Source organism: Epinephelus moara, chromosome 8 (assembly GCF_006386435.1).
Source record: "Epinephelus moara isolate mb chromosome 8, YSFRI_EMoa_1.0, whole genome shotgun sequence".
In the NCBI taxonomy this organism is placed as follows: domain Eukaryota; kingdom Metazoa; phylum Chordata; class Actinopteri; order Perciformes; family Serranidae; genus Epinephelus; species Epinephelus moara.
The window spans coordinates 38,751,981-38,769,443 of NC_065513.1; the positions used below are offsets into that span (position 1 = coordinate 38,751,981).

At 41.7% G+C, this 17,463-nt stretch overlaps 1 protein-coding gene across 1 annotated transcript in view; it reads left to right on the forward strand.

Moving 5' to 3' along the window:
* Nucleotides 1–17,463, forward strand: part of adamts3 (ADAM metallopeptidase with thrombospondin type 1 motif, 3) — a 219,384-nt gene that overhangs the window by 93,812 nt on the left and 108,109 nt on the right. The window contains exon 6 of the mRNA XM_050050278.1: nt 13,429–13,512. Coding sequence (XP_049906235.1) covers nt 13,429–13,512 — 84 coding nt within the window. The remainder of the gene's footprint in view (nt 1–13,428; nt 13,513–17,463) is intronic.

Consider the following 17,463-nt stretch of genomic DNA (forward strand, 5'->3'; position numbering starts at 1 on the left):
TGTCTCCACCGAGCCCTCGCTGACAGAGCCCCAGATAACACGGTGATGTCACCAAACTACGTTTTTTAACTTGGAGACAACACATCGTAAAGGCATGGATATTCTTCCCAGTGTGGAATCAGATCTGCCTCCAGGGCCTGGGTCCAAACACAACACGCTTCCTGTGATCCTGTGGACGCTGCCTTTGTTGTTGTTGCTTGCTGGCTTGTCGGTGTTGCCAGATCTTGGGAGAGAAACAAGCAACCAGGGCTATGGAAACAAGCCCAAAAGAAGCAACTGGACCTGGCAACCCTGAAAGAAATAGAAATATAAAAGAAATATAAGAAATAGACTCCTGGGGTTCTAGGCGTGGACCATGAGCCATAACATCCCTGATTTCTGTCTGGCTGAGGGCCTTTGTTGCTGGTCATTCCACATCTCTGTCTCATTTCCTGTCACCTCTCCACTGTCACTATCTAATTAAAACTCAATTTAAATTCATCCTCTTTAAAGTCTGCGCATACATGTACAAATATTTATACACACATACCCAGAGGTGTTTCTGAGTGATTAACTGTGCAGAGAAAAAATGTGAAGCTGTGTGTATCTCTCCCACTTTCACTCACTTATTTATAGTGTTTTCCAGCAGAGGTCCCGGCTGGCTTCGACCGGCGGCAGCTCGGGCTCAGTCTCTGAACGCTGATTACTATGATTGACAACAGTGTCCACTTCCTGTCTGCCATGTCTGTTTATCTGGACCTCTGCTGCTCTTTCTCTGTCTCTCTGTGGCTCTGTTCTGTCTCCTTTACCCTCTCTGGTTCCCTCACACTCACCTGCAGACTCTGCTCTCACATACACCTTTATTTCACTGCCTTGTCTTCACCTCTCCTCTACTCTTCCATGCTGTCTTTCTGTCTTCCTCCCCTCTGTCCCTCTGTCTCTGTCCCTCTGAATGGTGAATGGCTGCATTTATAGAGCCTTTTTTCCCACAAGGTGCCGATCTGACTAGGAACAATTTGGGGTTCAAACCACCAACCCTGTGATTAGTGGATGACTCTCCTTACCTCTTCACTTCTGTCCTTTTGTTCTTCTTTCTCTCCTCTTGTCTTCTGTCCTTTCCTCTTTCATTTTTATCCCACCTACTTCTTCCATTCGACCCTTTGAGTCTCCCTTTCTACATTTCACTTTTCTCCTCATCTCTGCTCATCTGTCCTTTTCTTACCTTCTTTCGTTCTCTCTTCTCTTCTCTTCTCTTCTCTTCTCTTCTCTTCTCTTCTCTTCTCTTCTCTTCTGTCCTTTATCCTTTCCTTTCACTGATTATGGCTGTGGCTCAGGAGGTTGAGTGGTTGTCTACTAATTTGCAGGTCAGTGGTTTGATCCCTGGAGTCCTTGCAGTCTACATGTTGAAATGTCCTTGGGCAAGACATCGAACCCCAAATCGCTCCCAAATTCGTGTGTGTGTGTGTGTGTGTGTGTGTGTGTGTGTGTGTGTGTGTGTGTGTTGTAAAGGGCTTTAAATGGTCACTAAGAAGAGCGCTGTATAAATGCAATCGATTTACTATTTCATGGCCTCCCTCCTCTCTGTCCTTCTGCTCTCTATTCTCTTTGTTTACTCTCATCTTGACCTCTCCTCTCCTCTCCTCTCCTCTCCTCTCCTCTCCTCTCCTCTCCTCTCCTCTCCTCTCCTCTCCTCTCTTCTCCTCTGCTTACCCATTCTACCTTATCTTCTCTTGTCTTCTTTGTCTTACCTCTCCCCTTCTGTCCTCTACTCCTTTTCTTACCTCTCATTTTGCTGTCATTCTCTACTCTCATCTTCTCTTTTTCCTTTTTTTCTCCTCTCCTCCTCTCTCCTCTCCTATTGCCTTCTGTCCTCTCTACTCACCCCGTCTCCCTTTTTTCTTCCTCTCCTCTTCTCTTCTATCCATTCTCCTCTCATCTTTTTTCCTCATTGCCCCTCCGCTCTATTTTATGCCTCTGTGCCAGTGACAGCTGTGACAGAAGGCATTATGTTTTTGGGCTGTCTGTCCGTCTTTCGTTCCATTCCCGTGAACACGACATCTCAAGAACATCTTGAGGAACTTTCTGGCAAAAATGTCCACTTGGACTCAAGAATGAACTGATTAGATTTGGTTGGTCGAAGGTTAAAAGTCAAGGTCACTGTGACCTTGCACCTCATGAACATGGGATTTTTTTTTTAATTGTGGCACAAACGTCCACTCTGACTCAATTATAAACTGATTCAATTTTGGTGGTCAGAGGTCAAGGTCATTGTGACCTTGCGTCCTTCTCATGCTCGTGAACATGATATCTCAAGAGCGCCTTGAGGGAATTTCCTCAAATTTGGCACAAGCGCCAACTTGGACTCAAGGATGAACTGATTAGATGTTGTTGGTCAAAGGTTAAAAGTCAAGGTTACTGTGACCTTGCACCTCATGAACGTGATATGTTCTAAAGACCGTGAGGGATTTTTTTTTTTTTCAAGTTTGGCACAAACGTCCACTCTGACTCAGTTATAAACTGATTCGATTTTGGTGGTCAGAGGTCAAAGTCATTGTGACATTGCGTCCTTCTCATTCTCATGAACATAATTTCTCAACAATGCCTTGAGGGAATTTCCTAAAATTTGGCAAAAAGGTCTGCTTGGACTCAAGAATGAACTGATCAGATTTTGTTGGTGAAAGGTTAAAAGTCAAGGTTACTGTGATCTTGCACCTTGTACCTCATGAATGTGATATGTTTCAAAGACCTTGAGGGAATTCTTTTTTCTTTTTTTCGTCAGTTGTGGCACAAACGTCCACTTTGACTCAATTATAAACTGATTCGATTATGGTGGTCATTGTGATCTGGTGTCCTTCTCATACTCATGAACATAATATCTCAAGAACACCTTGAGGGAATTTCCTCAAATTTGGCACAGACGCCAACTTGGACTCAAGAATGAATCGATTAGATTATGGTGGTCAAAGGTCAAGGTCACTGTGACCTAAAAAAAGACATGTTTCTGGCCATAACGCAATAATTCATGAACTAATTGCGTCAAAATTTCACACCATTGTGTCTCAGGAGGACATGATGAAGTGATTACATTTTATATCCAAAAGATCAAAGGTCACCTTCACTGTGGCCATTTCTGGCCATTACTCAACATTATAACTAACAGGAGACATTTGATCAGATACTGAACTGGTGACACTGATCTTGGGGATCCACCTTGAAACTGTGCCGATTGAATGGATGTTTTGTGCTGCCGAGTTGAAAATGTGTGTAAAGTATTCATGTTTTAGAATATTTGACTTCTTTGCAGCAACATCCATATTTGAAGCATTGTCAGCTGTCATGGCTACATATGAGTCTGGACAGACGTGTATGTAAACTGCGACTTGACTGGTGAGCGGAGGCATAGTTTCCTTTAGTCTTCTCTTCCCTTCTCTACTCCTCTCCACTTACCTTCTGCCCCTCTATTCTCACTTCTCTTTGGTCATCTTCTCTCCTTTTCAATTTCCCTTTCTTCTCTTATCCTCCTGAATCTCCTATTTTCTCTTCTTGTCTCTCCTCTTGTCTTTCTTTGTACTCTTTCTCCTTTGCTTTCCTCTCCCCTATAAACCCCCTCCTCTCATCTTGTCTTTTACCTCATCATCTCTTGCTCTCTGTTTAATTTCTGCTGCTCATCTACACAGATCCTCCACTTCACTATTCTCACCCTTTTTGAGAGAGTTGTGACTGGTTGTACGATTTCATGAGCTTGTTTGCATGTACTCTAGTTATGAGTGTGTTTTTGCACGTGTGTGTATTTTCATTAGTGACACTATTGTCAACAGTAATGTAGTTTTTAGGGAAACTTGCAGACACACACAAACCTACACACCTTATTTATCTCTTTAGCGCTGCTCCAGCTTTACATTTGGTCCCCAACCTGCTACAGTAAAAGAGATTAGGAACTAAGTCCCTTCTTTTAATGCCACATCCTTCATCCTTAATGAGACTCCATTAGTTTAGCCGAGCCTAGCACAGACTTTTACTGCTGGAGAGAGTCAGGCAAGCAAGTAGAGTTTTTGGGACGATATGTCTTCATAAAATCAGCGATCACAGCTCCCAGCCCAGACACTCTCCTGTGTACTTTTTCTCTCATAACATGCATGGCTGCTCAGCACATTCAGCTGTATTCTGCTATCCAATTTAGTTAAATAAATGCCTCATTCAGTTCTGTGATGCTCACAACTTAGGGGAAATTAGTGGTATGAGACCAGACATCTTGAAAATACATCAAGAATAATTTTGATTTTCTAGGCTTCTGTTTTTGTTACATTTAATGCAGATATTTTTTGCCATTTTTTGGCATACTATTTAGACCTGTCTGGGATATGGATATGGATCTTTTTCCACTGGAGACGTGAGTAAACATTGTGCCTGCTGCTGGTGGATCTGTTTCTGTCTTTGGTGAACACATAAAAAGACACAGACAGGAATGAAAATACTTCCTCTGGTGGCATCGGCTTTCCCTCTCAGGCTGTCAAAGATCAATAACAACTTTACATTTGCTGCACATTTCTCATGAAAGTCTCAGAGGGAAGCTATTAAACATCAACTCATTCACCATGAAACGCTCTGATGAGAAGTTATGCCCTGCCCAGACATTACACTCCCAAAAAACATCAGCCTGTCAACATAGTAATCTGCATTTCAGCAATCACGATCAGGGGAAAGAAAAATTGTGCACATATCTGAGTGTAGTTGTGTGAAATTATCCATATAAAACTCCACTGGATCCAAAGCCATTAAAAAGAGATGTAAAAAGTAGTAGAAACCACCCACATCATCATGACAAGCTGGAAGCACTGGTTCCACATTACTGTGTTACACTAATGAGCCCTCTTAATGGGACACATGGTATCGCATGACTTTTATGGACCTCTGTTGGTGACATTGGGGTACTGCAGCAGCATTTACATGTAAACATATACTGAGTTAGGTATTACAGTAGGTACCTGTGCACTTCGACAGCTGTGACATAAACAGCAGCTTTGTGATTTAAAGTGTTCAGCTTGACACTGTTTAAGAGAAGTGTTCATTTTTTGTGCACAATTTCAAGGCTACACTTCTTATTGGACTGCCATATTCTACATTGAAAGGTGTTTTCCACATGTTTTATTCTCTTTTATAGTCCAGTGTAACGCAACATCTCACTGCAGGCTCAAGTACTATTGTAGAGTTAAATCAGCACTTCTTCTTTAACGGAGTGTCCCAATAAAATAAACAGTACAAGCGTCACAAAGTTAGAATTTATTGCACGGTTGCTGAGTTATATTGCACTATAATTCTGTACATAATGCAGGAGAAAGTGTTGCATGCTCGCTGTTGTAGACCTGAGTCCCAGCTAAATATAGTACTTTTTACAGCAGGTAAACAAAGCACTAAGGTGGTGGTAGACATAAGTATATGCACACCTGAACATTACACCAATGTGTAATTTTTTGAGAATCTCACAAAATTAGGGGTTTGTATCTGCAGCTAAAACAGTATCAGGTTTTAGACTTTCCATCAGATATTTGAACCTGAAGAGTTTTGATGTAGATAGGAGTCTGATGGGAATGATAGGACTATCATGAAAATGTTTCATTCTGCTTTTATCGAGTTTTAACATTGTGTGTTGGTTAAGTAATCTGAGCCTTAAAAACGAGAACAAGTTGGAAAAAGTGGTCAAGTTGTGCTGTAAGATCACTGGTGTTACTTTTAATAAGCTCTAGCATCAGTATAAAGAGAGGGTCACCTCTAAAGCTCAGTTTATTGTCTCAGTCTTCAGGTTTTGCCGCCCTGAAGGCACAAAGTGTTACAGATCATCTTTTGTCCCGTCGGCTATCACTTTGCAGTGACCATTTATGTTCATGATTTACCCCTCACAGCGTGTGATACTGGATACTGTGTGTTATACATTGTACTGTCTGTTTTGTTGTACTCATGACAACTGTCTGTATCTCAAATTGCCCCTTGGGGACATTAAAGTTTACCTTACCTTACCCATCTGCAGGGATTTTCTCCCATTCAGCCACAAGCTCTTCAGTGAGGTCCAACCCTTATGTTGGGTGATAAGGTCTGGCCTGCAGTCGGTGTTCCAGTTCATCCCAAAGGTGCAGGATGTGGTTGGAGTCAGGGCTTTGTGCAGACCAGTTAAATTCCTCCACAACAAAATGGGAATAACATTTCTTTGTGAGGCCCAGTTTTGTGCAGGGATGGCAGCAAGTCCCACATTGTTGCCAAAAAGCTGCAAGAACAACACTGTCTTATAACCCCGGACCAAAAGTAGGCCTACACTACACTACAAAGCATGTAGAAGGGGTGTCAGTTGAACATGCTTTAGAGGAAGTCTATGGCTGTGGTGAGTTTGCTATTTTATAGTGTTGTCTGAATGTTCTGTGAGAATTAATATACCCTACAGTACATAGTGGACTCAAAGTATCCCACAACCAATGGTCACTGACTAAGCACTATATACCATCATGCACTGAGCTGAAGAAAAAAATGGTAGACAAATGGGAGGAGAGAGCACACCGACTGACACCTGTTGAACAAATGATTGATATTTGGTGGTATTTCCACAGAGCTCTGAAAGCTGTGGAGTGTTATGCATTGAAGTATTTTCAATGGGAGTATAGTTTGTTTTTCCTAATAACGACAGGCATGAGACAAATCCATGAGTTGTTGCGTGAAATTAGCGCATCACAACACACACTGCCACAAAATACATTGTATTTTTAATTTGGGAAAATACATCGACTGTGACGTCACTTGCTTGTTTGTGGACCACTGCTTTGAGGCCCTGAATTTGACATTTTGGCCATCACCATCTTGTTGAGCCAGAAGTGACCATATTTAGACAAAAGGGTGGAGCTCTGAAGGAGTGAGGAGTCGATCCGACTGAAAACCTGACCACACTGTTGTAGTAGAGACCTGTCAATAGCCATGCCCTAAAGCATACCAGACTTTATCATCTATTTTACTCTAAATGGGACCATAATTTATAAACTGAACGTCATGCTACATTGAAGATGACTTCAGACTAGCAATTGAGGGCATAAACCTAATAGGAAAATGTTTACTGAGGTATAATAAATCAAGTGAGAAGTAGGGTCACTTTCTGTTTGCGACTAGAAATAATTCAGGTTAAAGGCACTTTCATATTGGCTTCACCTTTTTAGACCCAGAGGTTGCTGCTTGGAAAATACGCTCAGTATATTGTGTGTTTATCCCAAAAATGCATGTTGGTATTTATTGTGGATGATCCACCAGCTGATGTTGTTATTGTCTGACAGTAATGACATAATTAACGTAAGAGAACATGGCCCGAGTAGAGTCTGAAAGTGTTTTTACTTTTAGCCAATATCACTGTATAGTCTTATACATAGAAATCCATAGATAGTAAGTAGGGAATGAGCGATTTTCTGAGACATGTATGTTGCATACTTTAAGGGGAACTTAATCTATTTGACACAGCAAAGACAAGTTAGCAACTACAAATTTCCAACCAAACTGTTGGCAGTTAGAGCTGTATGGAGGTGATGTAACTGCTGGGTTTGACAAATTAGAAGAATTAATTCATTCGTTCTTTAATTTACATTGGGACTGGGGGTCTTTTAAATGATGTACCTTTTGGAGCACATCAGCACTGACAGCCTTTATGCAGTGTAAGAGACACACGTGTAGACTCTCTTTGTGTATCTCTGTCAGCTACTCCTCATTTCTATGTGAGTCCTGTGCAGCCAAAGACAGCAAGAGTTAGAGATAGAGAGAGTTTAGCTGTGATGAAACACTAAATTATAATTAAAAAATGTAATTTTATTTAATCATAGAGGCAAATCCTGCTCTCGGTGCAGTAATAATAATCAGCACAGATTAATGCATCAGTGTAGACAGACCTGCAAAAAAACCTTTTAGATTAAATAGAAAAGTTCCAACATGAAGACAGGAGACAAAAGAAAAGTACTGCCATTCTTGAACAGAATACACACACGACTGTACGTTTTTCGGGTGGACATGTCAGCTGAGTAATCAGTCAAGTCAGTGGTATTTATCGGTTACCCTATTAGTCCCCTGCTTCCCTCTGAAGAGATGTATTGTGGCAATTATAATGTATGGAGCAGTGTACGTGAGCTGGATGATCAAAATGTGAAGCACAACACACAAAGCAAGAGGAAGCGATTCCTATAGTGTAAATGTGTGGGGGAAGCTGTTAAGAAGTAGCTGTTATGTTGAGTTCATTCTTATGATCAACCTTTGCAAGCAAGCAGATCTGCGTGTGGGAGAAAGATAACATATGGTGTCATTTTAGTTGGCGGTGCAGCTAATGCTGGTGGAGCAGTGCTGCTCTGCCAGTAGATACAAGTTCAGGATCAGCGGGGTTTATCTTTTGTCTTTTCAAAATAAAGCACCCATGTGCGGCGCGGTTCCCTTTCAGCCAGATTGTTGCCTCATACAATCAAAAAGCAGTGAGTAATAGAATCTGCTGGACCTGCAGTTTGGAGTTTTTGCTCTTCTTCTCCAGCAAAGTGGCGCCCCAAGAAGTCGATAATGGTGCTCCGAGTACAGTTTAGCATTCTGATAATATTCTGCTGGAATATTTTCATCCACCTCCTCTACCCTCTGCGGTAAACACTGACATATTGTGTAGTGAGGCAGATAAACTCGATGAGAAATCACTGGCCCAAAAGCAAATGAAACCCACTGTGACGCCGCCTGTCGCTTCAGCCCAAATGCTCCTGGTATGCTAATAAGGTCTTCTCTTACGCAGTGTCAGAGAGCTGGACATGAGGCTGACATTGTTCACTGATTTGTGGTGCTCACTGACAGCTGATCAGTCAGTTGCAACACAACAGTGATAAAGACAGGGTGAGGGGCGACCATACACACATCACACTGAGCCTTTTAAAGGTCAGCTGTCAAAGTGCGTGTTTTCTTTGTTTACAGTGGTGACGTCTGTGAAAATTTTAAAATATGGTGTAAATTATTGTAGAGGCAAAATTAAATCAGAAGTCCAAACATGGGTGGTGTGCTGGTAGTCTGATGCTTTATTAAAGGAGTAGTCCACATTTTGGGATGTAAGCTTGTTTGCTCTCTTTCAGAGAGTTCGATGAGAAGATCAATACCACTCTGATGTCTGTTCGGTTAATATGTATCTATAGACAGTATGAAGTAGAGGACATAACCACCATGATGTCACCCATTGGTTTGTAGGCTCTTGTTTGAACCTGGAAGACTGGCATTTTGGCCAGCACCATCTTGGATTTTTGGAGCCAGAAGTGACCATATTTGGATGAGAGGGTAAAGATAACCCTAATGCTAGCTGCTGGTTTGGTTAGCACATGGCATTTACAGCTACGGTTAACTGTGATAAGGCTAATGCTAAACATTACAACAAACTTTAAGATCTGCAATGATACAGCTATGGTTATCGCCAATTATCTGTGACTCTGGGGTTATGGCATTACATTACCTAACCTGTGTTGTCTCCGTTGTAGCAACTTGTCAACAGCTTGCACCCGCCTCACACTCAAAGCGGTCATGCCCTTAGTTATGCATAACTTTAAGCCTTATTAAAATGAAAAGGGTCCATAAAGTTGTCGTGACACAGGAGCTATAGAGACAAAACTGCTTCTTTGTACCGGGTTGGCCATTTTAACATCAGAGTCTATGGGGATTGACTCACACTTGGAGCCAGCCTCAAGTGGCCATTAGGGGAACTACACTTTTAGGCACTTGGGTTAACTTTATTCTTCAGTCCTGGAGGTTGCCGCCTGGTATGGAGTTGGAGGCAGTTAGCCTAGCTTAGCACCAAGCTGTGTCCAGAATTCAAAATTACATCTACCAGTTACTCTCAAGCTCTGAAACTAACATGTAGTGTCTATATACAAACAGAAATGTAATGTGTAATGTGATGTAACTATTTCTGTTTCAGTTTCCGGCCGCCTTTTTAACTAAACAATCACATTTTACTGCTCTTCTAGAAATGTGAGATACGGCATCACAAGTTTCAAAATATTAAATCAATGTCCAAATTATTCTCACTAATAATAGATAGAATGATCAAAAATGTCACAGACCTATTTAATAACGCAGCGCACAGTAACAAACTCACCTCAATGGATCTTTACGTTTTATTCATCCTTCACCATCATACCTCATTTATTGTCTGCTTTGCTACCAGCAGACTAACATGGAGTCACATTGATGAAGCTGTACATGGTGGCCTTGACAAACTAAAACTGTCAGTTGTATTTCTATGAACGTCTCAATATTTTTGTCTGACATGAGTGTTCATGCATGTGAATGTTGGGGGCAAGGTTTGTTCTCCCAGCAGAATCTTCATTGCTGGTAAGATTATAATATAATATAATATAATATAATATAATATAATATAATGGACTATAATAGAATATAAGATAATATAATATAATTTCCATTATTGCTGTTCTATTATAATACATTGGATATTGTCTGTCAGGGACTTCATATGATGGTTAGCTGAAGAGTGAAAATGAAAAGACTGCTCATACACTCTACATCTTGAGGGCAGATAAGTGAACATGCACATGAGGTAATTTAAACAGAAAAATCCATCAGTGGATTTAATATGTCCCAGATACAGTGAGCGACGCTCATCCCTGAGGTGGAAATTTGATCCCTGCGGCTGATTAAAAACACACAAGAGGTCTGTGGAAGATAAAAGTGTTGAGGAAACAAGGTGAATCAGTGTGATGACTGCCTAAAAACGGGGCCACGGCTTAAAAAAAAAAAAGACTTTACCTTTCCCTTCATATATAAGCTGATTGAAAAAAGTTAGTCTGCCTATCTGTGGAGAGTCCTTCACTGGCCAGGCTCACGGAGTCAGCCAGTTTACATTACCTCTGAGGCTGCAGGCAGCAACACCAGTCTGAATACTAAACATGCTTTTTTCTTGCTCTCTGTGTTCCTCTATGCATCTGTTTTTCAGCCTCATTTTGCAGGTGATATTTGATGTTTATTTCAAACGTGTAAGAAAAAAAGAAGACATGAACATACAAACAGACAGACAGAAAAAAGTATTATTTACAAATAATGAAAGCAATTGTCACAATGTCACGGTTCAGTGTGTGCCATTCATTGGTATTTGTCCAGTTCCTCGTTATTTCTGATTACCAGTACTTTGACCTCCTCGGGTGTTCCCTTTAGTTTAATGTATATCTTGCAGATTGAAGCTCAGTTGTTTAGAATTGTTCTCTGTTTCTTCAGATAACGTGCTCTCCTGGTAATGTCGGCATTGTGTTCTGTTAGGTAGTAGTAGTAGTTAATGAAGACGTTTGATCCTCTAAGTTTCCTTCCTTGTTTCAGCAGTGCAGTCTTGTGTTTTCTGTTGACAAACCTCATCTGAAGACCGGTTTGTCACTGGCGTTTCTCCATGGCAGAGAGTGGCAGTCCAATTGAAATTCAAATGAACAATATGTCATTTTCTGCTATTAACTCTCATATAAATAAATAAAAGACAGAGCAAGCCGTCATTGCAGTCAGTTAGGATTACCTCAGTGTTCATCGTTAAGGAGGTTTTTACAGGAAGCTGAATTATCTGCAGAGGATCGTCCTCTATGAGACAAATGGACCAGGTGATTAAATCTGGTATAAATCCTGAATAAAGCAGTTTCATGATAAAAATCAAGGTTTCTCTGATGCTGTTCGACTCGTCTGCGAGAGGCTGCTAGCCCAGCTCCTGCTAATGCGCTTACCTTTTTTCTCTGATAACTTTCAATCACAAACATTCAGGAGATTTTTATCAGGAGCCGAATTATTTGCAAAGGTCTGCACCTCTTGAAAACAAACAGACTCGGCAATCTGAACTGGTAAAAACACTGAATAAAGCAGTTTCATGTGAAAAAATTGTGTTTCTCCGATGCTGTTCAACTCATCTGTGAGAGGCTGTTAGCAAAGCTCCTGCTAATATGTGCTTACCTTTTTTCTCTGATAACTTACAATCCAGACATTCAGGAGGTTTTTACCAGGAGCCGAATTATTTGCAAAGGTCTCTTCCTCTCCAAAACAAACAGACTTTGAATTTAAACCAGCAAAAAACTAAATGTATCAGTTTCATGTTAAATATCAGCGTTTTGCTGACATGGCAGAGGCTGGAGCCGAGTGCACACGAGAAGTTCTCACTCTCCAAGAAAGCCTTTTCTGACAGAAATCTATTAATTATAACTGAAACCACGCATTTTTCCCAACCTGAACCAAGTCCATGTCATTGGTTCGACATCCCATTAGTCCGACTGTCCGTGGTGCTGAACGGCTCGCGGCGGGCGTATGGTGCGCCGCGACCGGCTCTGGGTCAGCTGGGAAGGCTTGAGGCGGAGCAGGCTCACGGCTTATGTGTTTGTCACTTTCTTTTTCATTTTAACCCACACCATGATCTTTTCCTGACCCTAACCAAGTGGTTTTTGTGCCTAAACCTAACCAGACCTTAACCACAGGGCATCATGATGATTTCGGAACGGACTTCGGAACAATGAGTTTAATATGGTCAGAACAATGGGATGTCGAACCAATGGGATGTCGAACCAATGCGCAGTTCCCACCTGAACCAAGGTATAGGAAAATTTCTCCCAACTGTGAGCTGAGCTGCTGCTAACGTTAGCTCATCTTGTTTCTCTGACAATAAGATTGGGTGCCTGTTGGCTTAGTGGGTAGAGCAGGTGTCCCATTTACAAAGGCAGTCCTGCCGCAGTGGCCACGGGTCCATGTGCATGTCATCCCCTCTTTCTCCTTTTCATGCTTAGACTGTCCTATCCAATGAAGGCAAAACAACAAAAAATAAAACTTAGATGTCCGATGACTTAAAACTTTCACCTGGTTTCACAACCCTGATGCGTGTGCAATGGTTATATGACAGCAAATAAACAACATGGACGATGTCCTTGTTTACATTTCCATATTTCTCTGGGTTTGAACATAGACATATCCTCCCTTGTTGTAACTACAACGTGTTTACATCATGCACTTTAGTTTCTGTGAATGTCTGAATCTTAAAACACACACGCATGTATATCAAATCAAAAGCTTCTTTTCTGGCAAGACTTGCAAGTGCACAAAATTGGCAGGCACTGTTATTAAGATGCCAATTAAGACCCCTTTTTACCATTTTACTGGTATGAGTTTGTGTCTTCTGGGTAACAAGAACATAATGATAGGACACAACTCCTCGCTGCATTCAGTGGCTCTTTCAAAAAGCCACAAAATAGTGGTTGCACAGGTCTGTGATTAAAGTCATTTATGGAGAAATTTGTAAAGAATGGTTTGTTTCTCTCACTGACTTCTTCTGAGTGGAATATAGAAGCCTGGGAACAACATAACATGATGTGTCAGACGCCTTCAAAGAACTGTGATTCGTGTTAGCTGTGCAACTCTGATTGATTTCCTCTTTCCCCTGCTTTTCAGGTGAATGAGATTTACCACGACGAGTCACTGGGAGTACACATCAACGTGGTCCTGGTGAGGATGATCATGCTGGGGTACGCCAAGGTGAGTTTCACACTCCATTTCCTTCTGATTTATGTTGGTTTTGGAAAACAGAAAAGTTTGAAAATGAGTGCAAGATGATCGGCATGTGGGAAAAGACTGTACTGTAGCTGAGAGACAGAAAAACAGTCTTCCACATTGAGTTAGAACACATCACAAAGAAACTGGAGTCTCAGTCATAATACAGTAGGGGGAGGGCACACGTTACAGCACAAGTTTTTGTCCATCAGTACCATAGACTGTATATAATGACAGACATGACAGCTCCTCAAAAGTGAACCCAACCCACAGATGGAACAATAGAGAACAACAAACATCCAGTCCACAATGAAAACGCATCCTGTGCGTGTCTAAATCAACATCATATTCATTATTTTAATGACCTAGCATTCAGGAGATTAATATGTCACACAGAGACAGGTGGGGTGTGCAGAGCCATGCACACACGCACACACCCACACACTTGAGACAAGCGCAGTGAGATTAAAAGTGTGTATGCGTGAGTGTTGCGCTAACAGCACTGTTTACCAACTTGTTACACATGTTACAACATTGTTGATGAACAGTGCATGTGTGATAGGTAAATGTAAATTTGCATCACAGCAGTCAGTGGGCAGTGGGTGATGGTGACCAATATTATTTTGCTTGTTTAAAGTTCAAGTTTTAGAAAAAAACACAGATTCAATTAAGGTTTTTATTCATGGAAATATTTTATAAAGTTGCCGCTGTGGAGCTGTGCTGGTGTTGCCACTTGAAACTGAATATTTATTTGAAAGTAAGTGCTGGTGCCGGAACAAGGGTGGCATTGAATTTGTTTTTTAATTTATAATAATAAAAAGAATTGGATGCAGTAGATGTTTTACATTTTACTTGATAAAAGGCTTAAATGATACACCCCTGTGTTGTGCGGGGAGTCAGCTACTGCCCATTCATGAAGTTAACACAGGAGAAAACCTTTTTTTATTTTTGAATGAATGAAATTCAATTACTTGTCCTGCATTGACGTCACCAAAGTAAATTATTGCTTTTTATGCCTCCACACTGGTGATAGCCGCGGTTGGAGGCATGTTTTTGTGTTGTCCGTCCATCTGATTCTCCTGGACGTGATATCAAGGAGGCCTTGAATGAATTTCTCCACATTTGGCACCAATGCCTACTTGGACTTGATGATAAAGTGATTTAAATTTGGTGGTCAAAGGTCAAGGACACTGTGACCTTGGCCTCTAGTTTCGCAGACCGGGCGAGGCGGAGGCACAGCGCACCTGCACTTCGCCAACTGGGTGTGGCCAGGCGGATTTTGCAAGTTTGGCAGACCGTGCGCACTGGCGCAGCTACTCCTCTTTCCCACCTCCGTCCCTCCTACCTGCGCAAGTCGGAAAGAGGGAGGAGAGAAGGCGTGGAGTGGGTTTTACACAGCCGATTCACACCACACCAATCAAATGAGCCCCTCTCCTCGCCCTTAAATGCGCCGTGTGAAGGCGTAATGAGAGTTTACTCAATTGGCCATGGCAGAAGAGAGCAGCAGCGTCAGACAGCCAAACTTGTCCCAGGAGGAAACTGATGTTTTGGTCCGGGAGGTCCAAGCTCACAGTGTCCGAATATACGGAACTGCGAGCAGACCTCCACGGGTGTCCATTTCACGTGCCAAACGGTGCCAATCCCCTTTGATCTGACATCAGATGTGACGGGACAGTCGATATAGAGATACATTTATGTGCTGATTGCAGATAGTTGCATTGAATAGTGTTTTTTGTGGCTATTTATTGCATTGTTAATGTGCCTGACATTCTAGAAACCTGCCTGTGAGGTTTTGGTGACGTGTGCGCACTGTCCGCCGGTCAGCCAAACTTCCACTTACACTGGCTGCGCTCCACCTGCGCTGACAGTAGACCTGGTTTCAGCTGGCGAGCTTTTAGCGCACCTTCAGCGAAGCCTTTTGGCACGAAACTGTCACTGTGCCAAGCTGGATCTGTCAACACCTCCCCCTGCTGCATCGCCACAACCATCTCAGCGCACCTCGGTCTGCCAAACTACCAAACTGAGTGCGCCTCGGGTTGCGCTGCTCGAAACTAGCTCTGCGCGGGGTTCGCCACCCTGTGCCGTGCTGGGAAACTAGAGGCCCTTGTGTCCTCCTCATTCTCGTGAACATGATATCTCAAGAAGGGCATGAGGTAATTTCCTCAAAGTTGGCACAGACATCCACTTGAACTCATCGATGAACTGATTAAAATTTGTGTTCAAAGGTCAAGGTCACTGTGACCCCACAAGACATGGTTCAAGCCATAACTCATGAATTCATAGACTAATTATGACAAAATTTCACATAAATGTCTAGTAGAATAAAATGATGAAGTGATGAGATTTTATATCCAAAAGGCCAAAGGTCAGCTTCACTGTGACATTATGATATTCTGCAAAAACACTTTTCTGACCAAGGGAAGAGATTTGGTCATATACTGAAATGGTAACTCTAATCTTGGCGTGCCCTTTTTGCTGATTGTATAGATCTTCTGTGATGCTGGGGGGAGGATGTGTGTGAAGCAGCCAGGTTTTAGAATTTGTAGTTTCTTGCAGCAACATCCATACTGGAAACATCGTCAACTGTTGAGGCTACGTATGACTCTGGGCAGACATGGATGTTAACTGTAACTGCAACTTGACTGGTTAGTGGAGGCGTGAAACCGTGTTGCGGTAATTCTAGTTTTAATTTTTACTTAGCCTTAAGACTTTCAGTAAGGACTCCTAGCTTAGGAGTGATTTCGGAAAGTTCTCAAAGCAACTCTGAGCAAGGAAGAGACAGAAAGTTTTATCTAAGTGAAAGGGTGTGGTTGACCCCGCTGCAAGGTGTGATGCTTGTTTTTAACAGATGTGATTGGTTATCAGAGACACACCTTTTTGTGATCCTTTATGAAATGAAATGCTGAATGTGAAAGTGTCGTCATTGTTAGTGTGATCACTCTGCTGATGGAAGGTTTAGATAGACCCAAGTCATCACTGCTGCACTGATACATTTTTCCAGTTTTCCAAATATCTTAGTGTTGTGATCACTTTATTTCTGGTGTTATAGCATTGGATGAGATCAACCCCAGATATTATCCCTGTACAGTCTCATCTGTTGCATTTCATTAACTCACTTTCACCCAGCATTTGGAGAATATTTCTCTTTCGTCTTGTGTTTCCACCATTTTCTCCTCTGCTTAAGAAACTCTCAAACCCCTTAAAAGTCCTTTTCCCTTCTCCTAACAGTCTTTCACCTTAGGAGCTCTTTTAAGGTCTAAGATGCTCTGTGAATAACTTTTATCTTAGTCTAGTCTTAACTTTAAGGGGAAATTCTAAGAAAACATCAAAATTCTAAGAAATTTCTTAGACTTTTCATCACAAGGAGCAACTCTTAGCACTAGGATGCTTTGTGAATATGGCCCCTGAACTCTAGCTGCACAAATCACCTTAAACATTGGCCAAAATGTTACAGACGCCCTGGCAAAGAGCAGACAAACATTTGTATGATTTTGGAGATGTTGCTGCAGGAGGGCAGCACAAATGCTCAAACTCCCCTCTCCACAGTTTTTAGTCTGTGCACGACAATTTGTTGTGTTTGCTGTGGAGAAACAAACCCACAGGTGAAGCAGCAACCCATCATCGCTGGCTGTTAAAGCAAACAGTGAGGAAAAGAAAGTCATAAAAAGTTCTGCTTCAGTTGGATAAAGTCTAAAGTTTCATCTCAGGAGTGCACAAACACAACCATTACTTCTACAGAGCAATAAACTGTCTGTTTTCAAACTCATATTTTATCTGTCTTAAATGCTTTTATGCTCTTATAGTCTGGCTCTTGCTGTTAATAATTTGCTGTCGTTTTTATGCAGATTCACACTAATACCAGATACAAACACACAGTATTCAGTCCAAACATGTCTTCATTCTCTTAGCAGTGATGCTTTTTGTTCTCATGCTGTT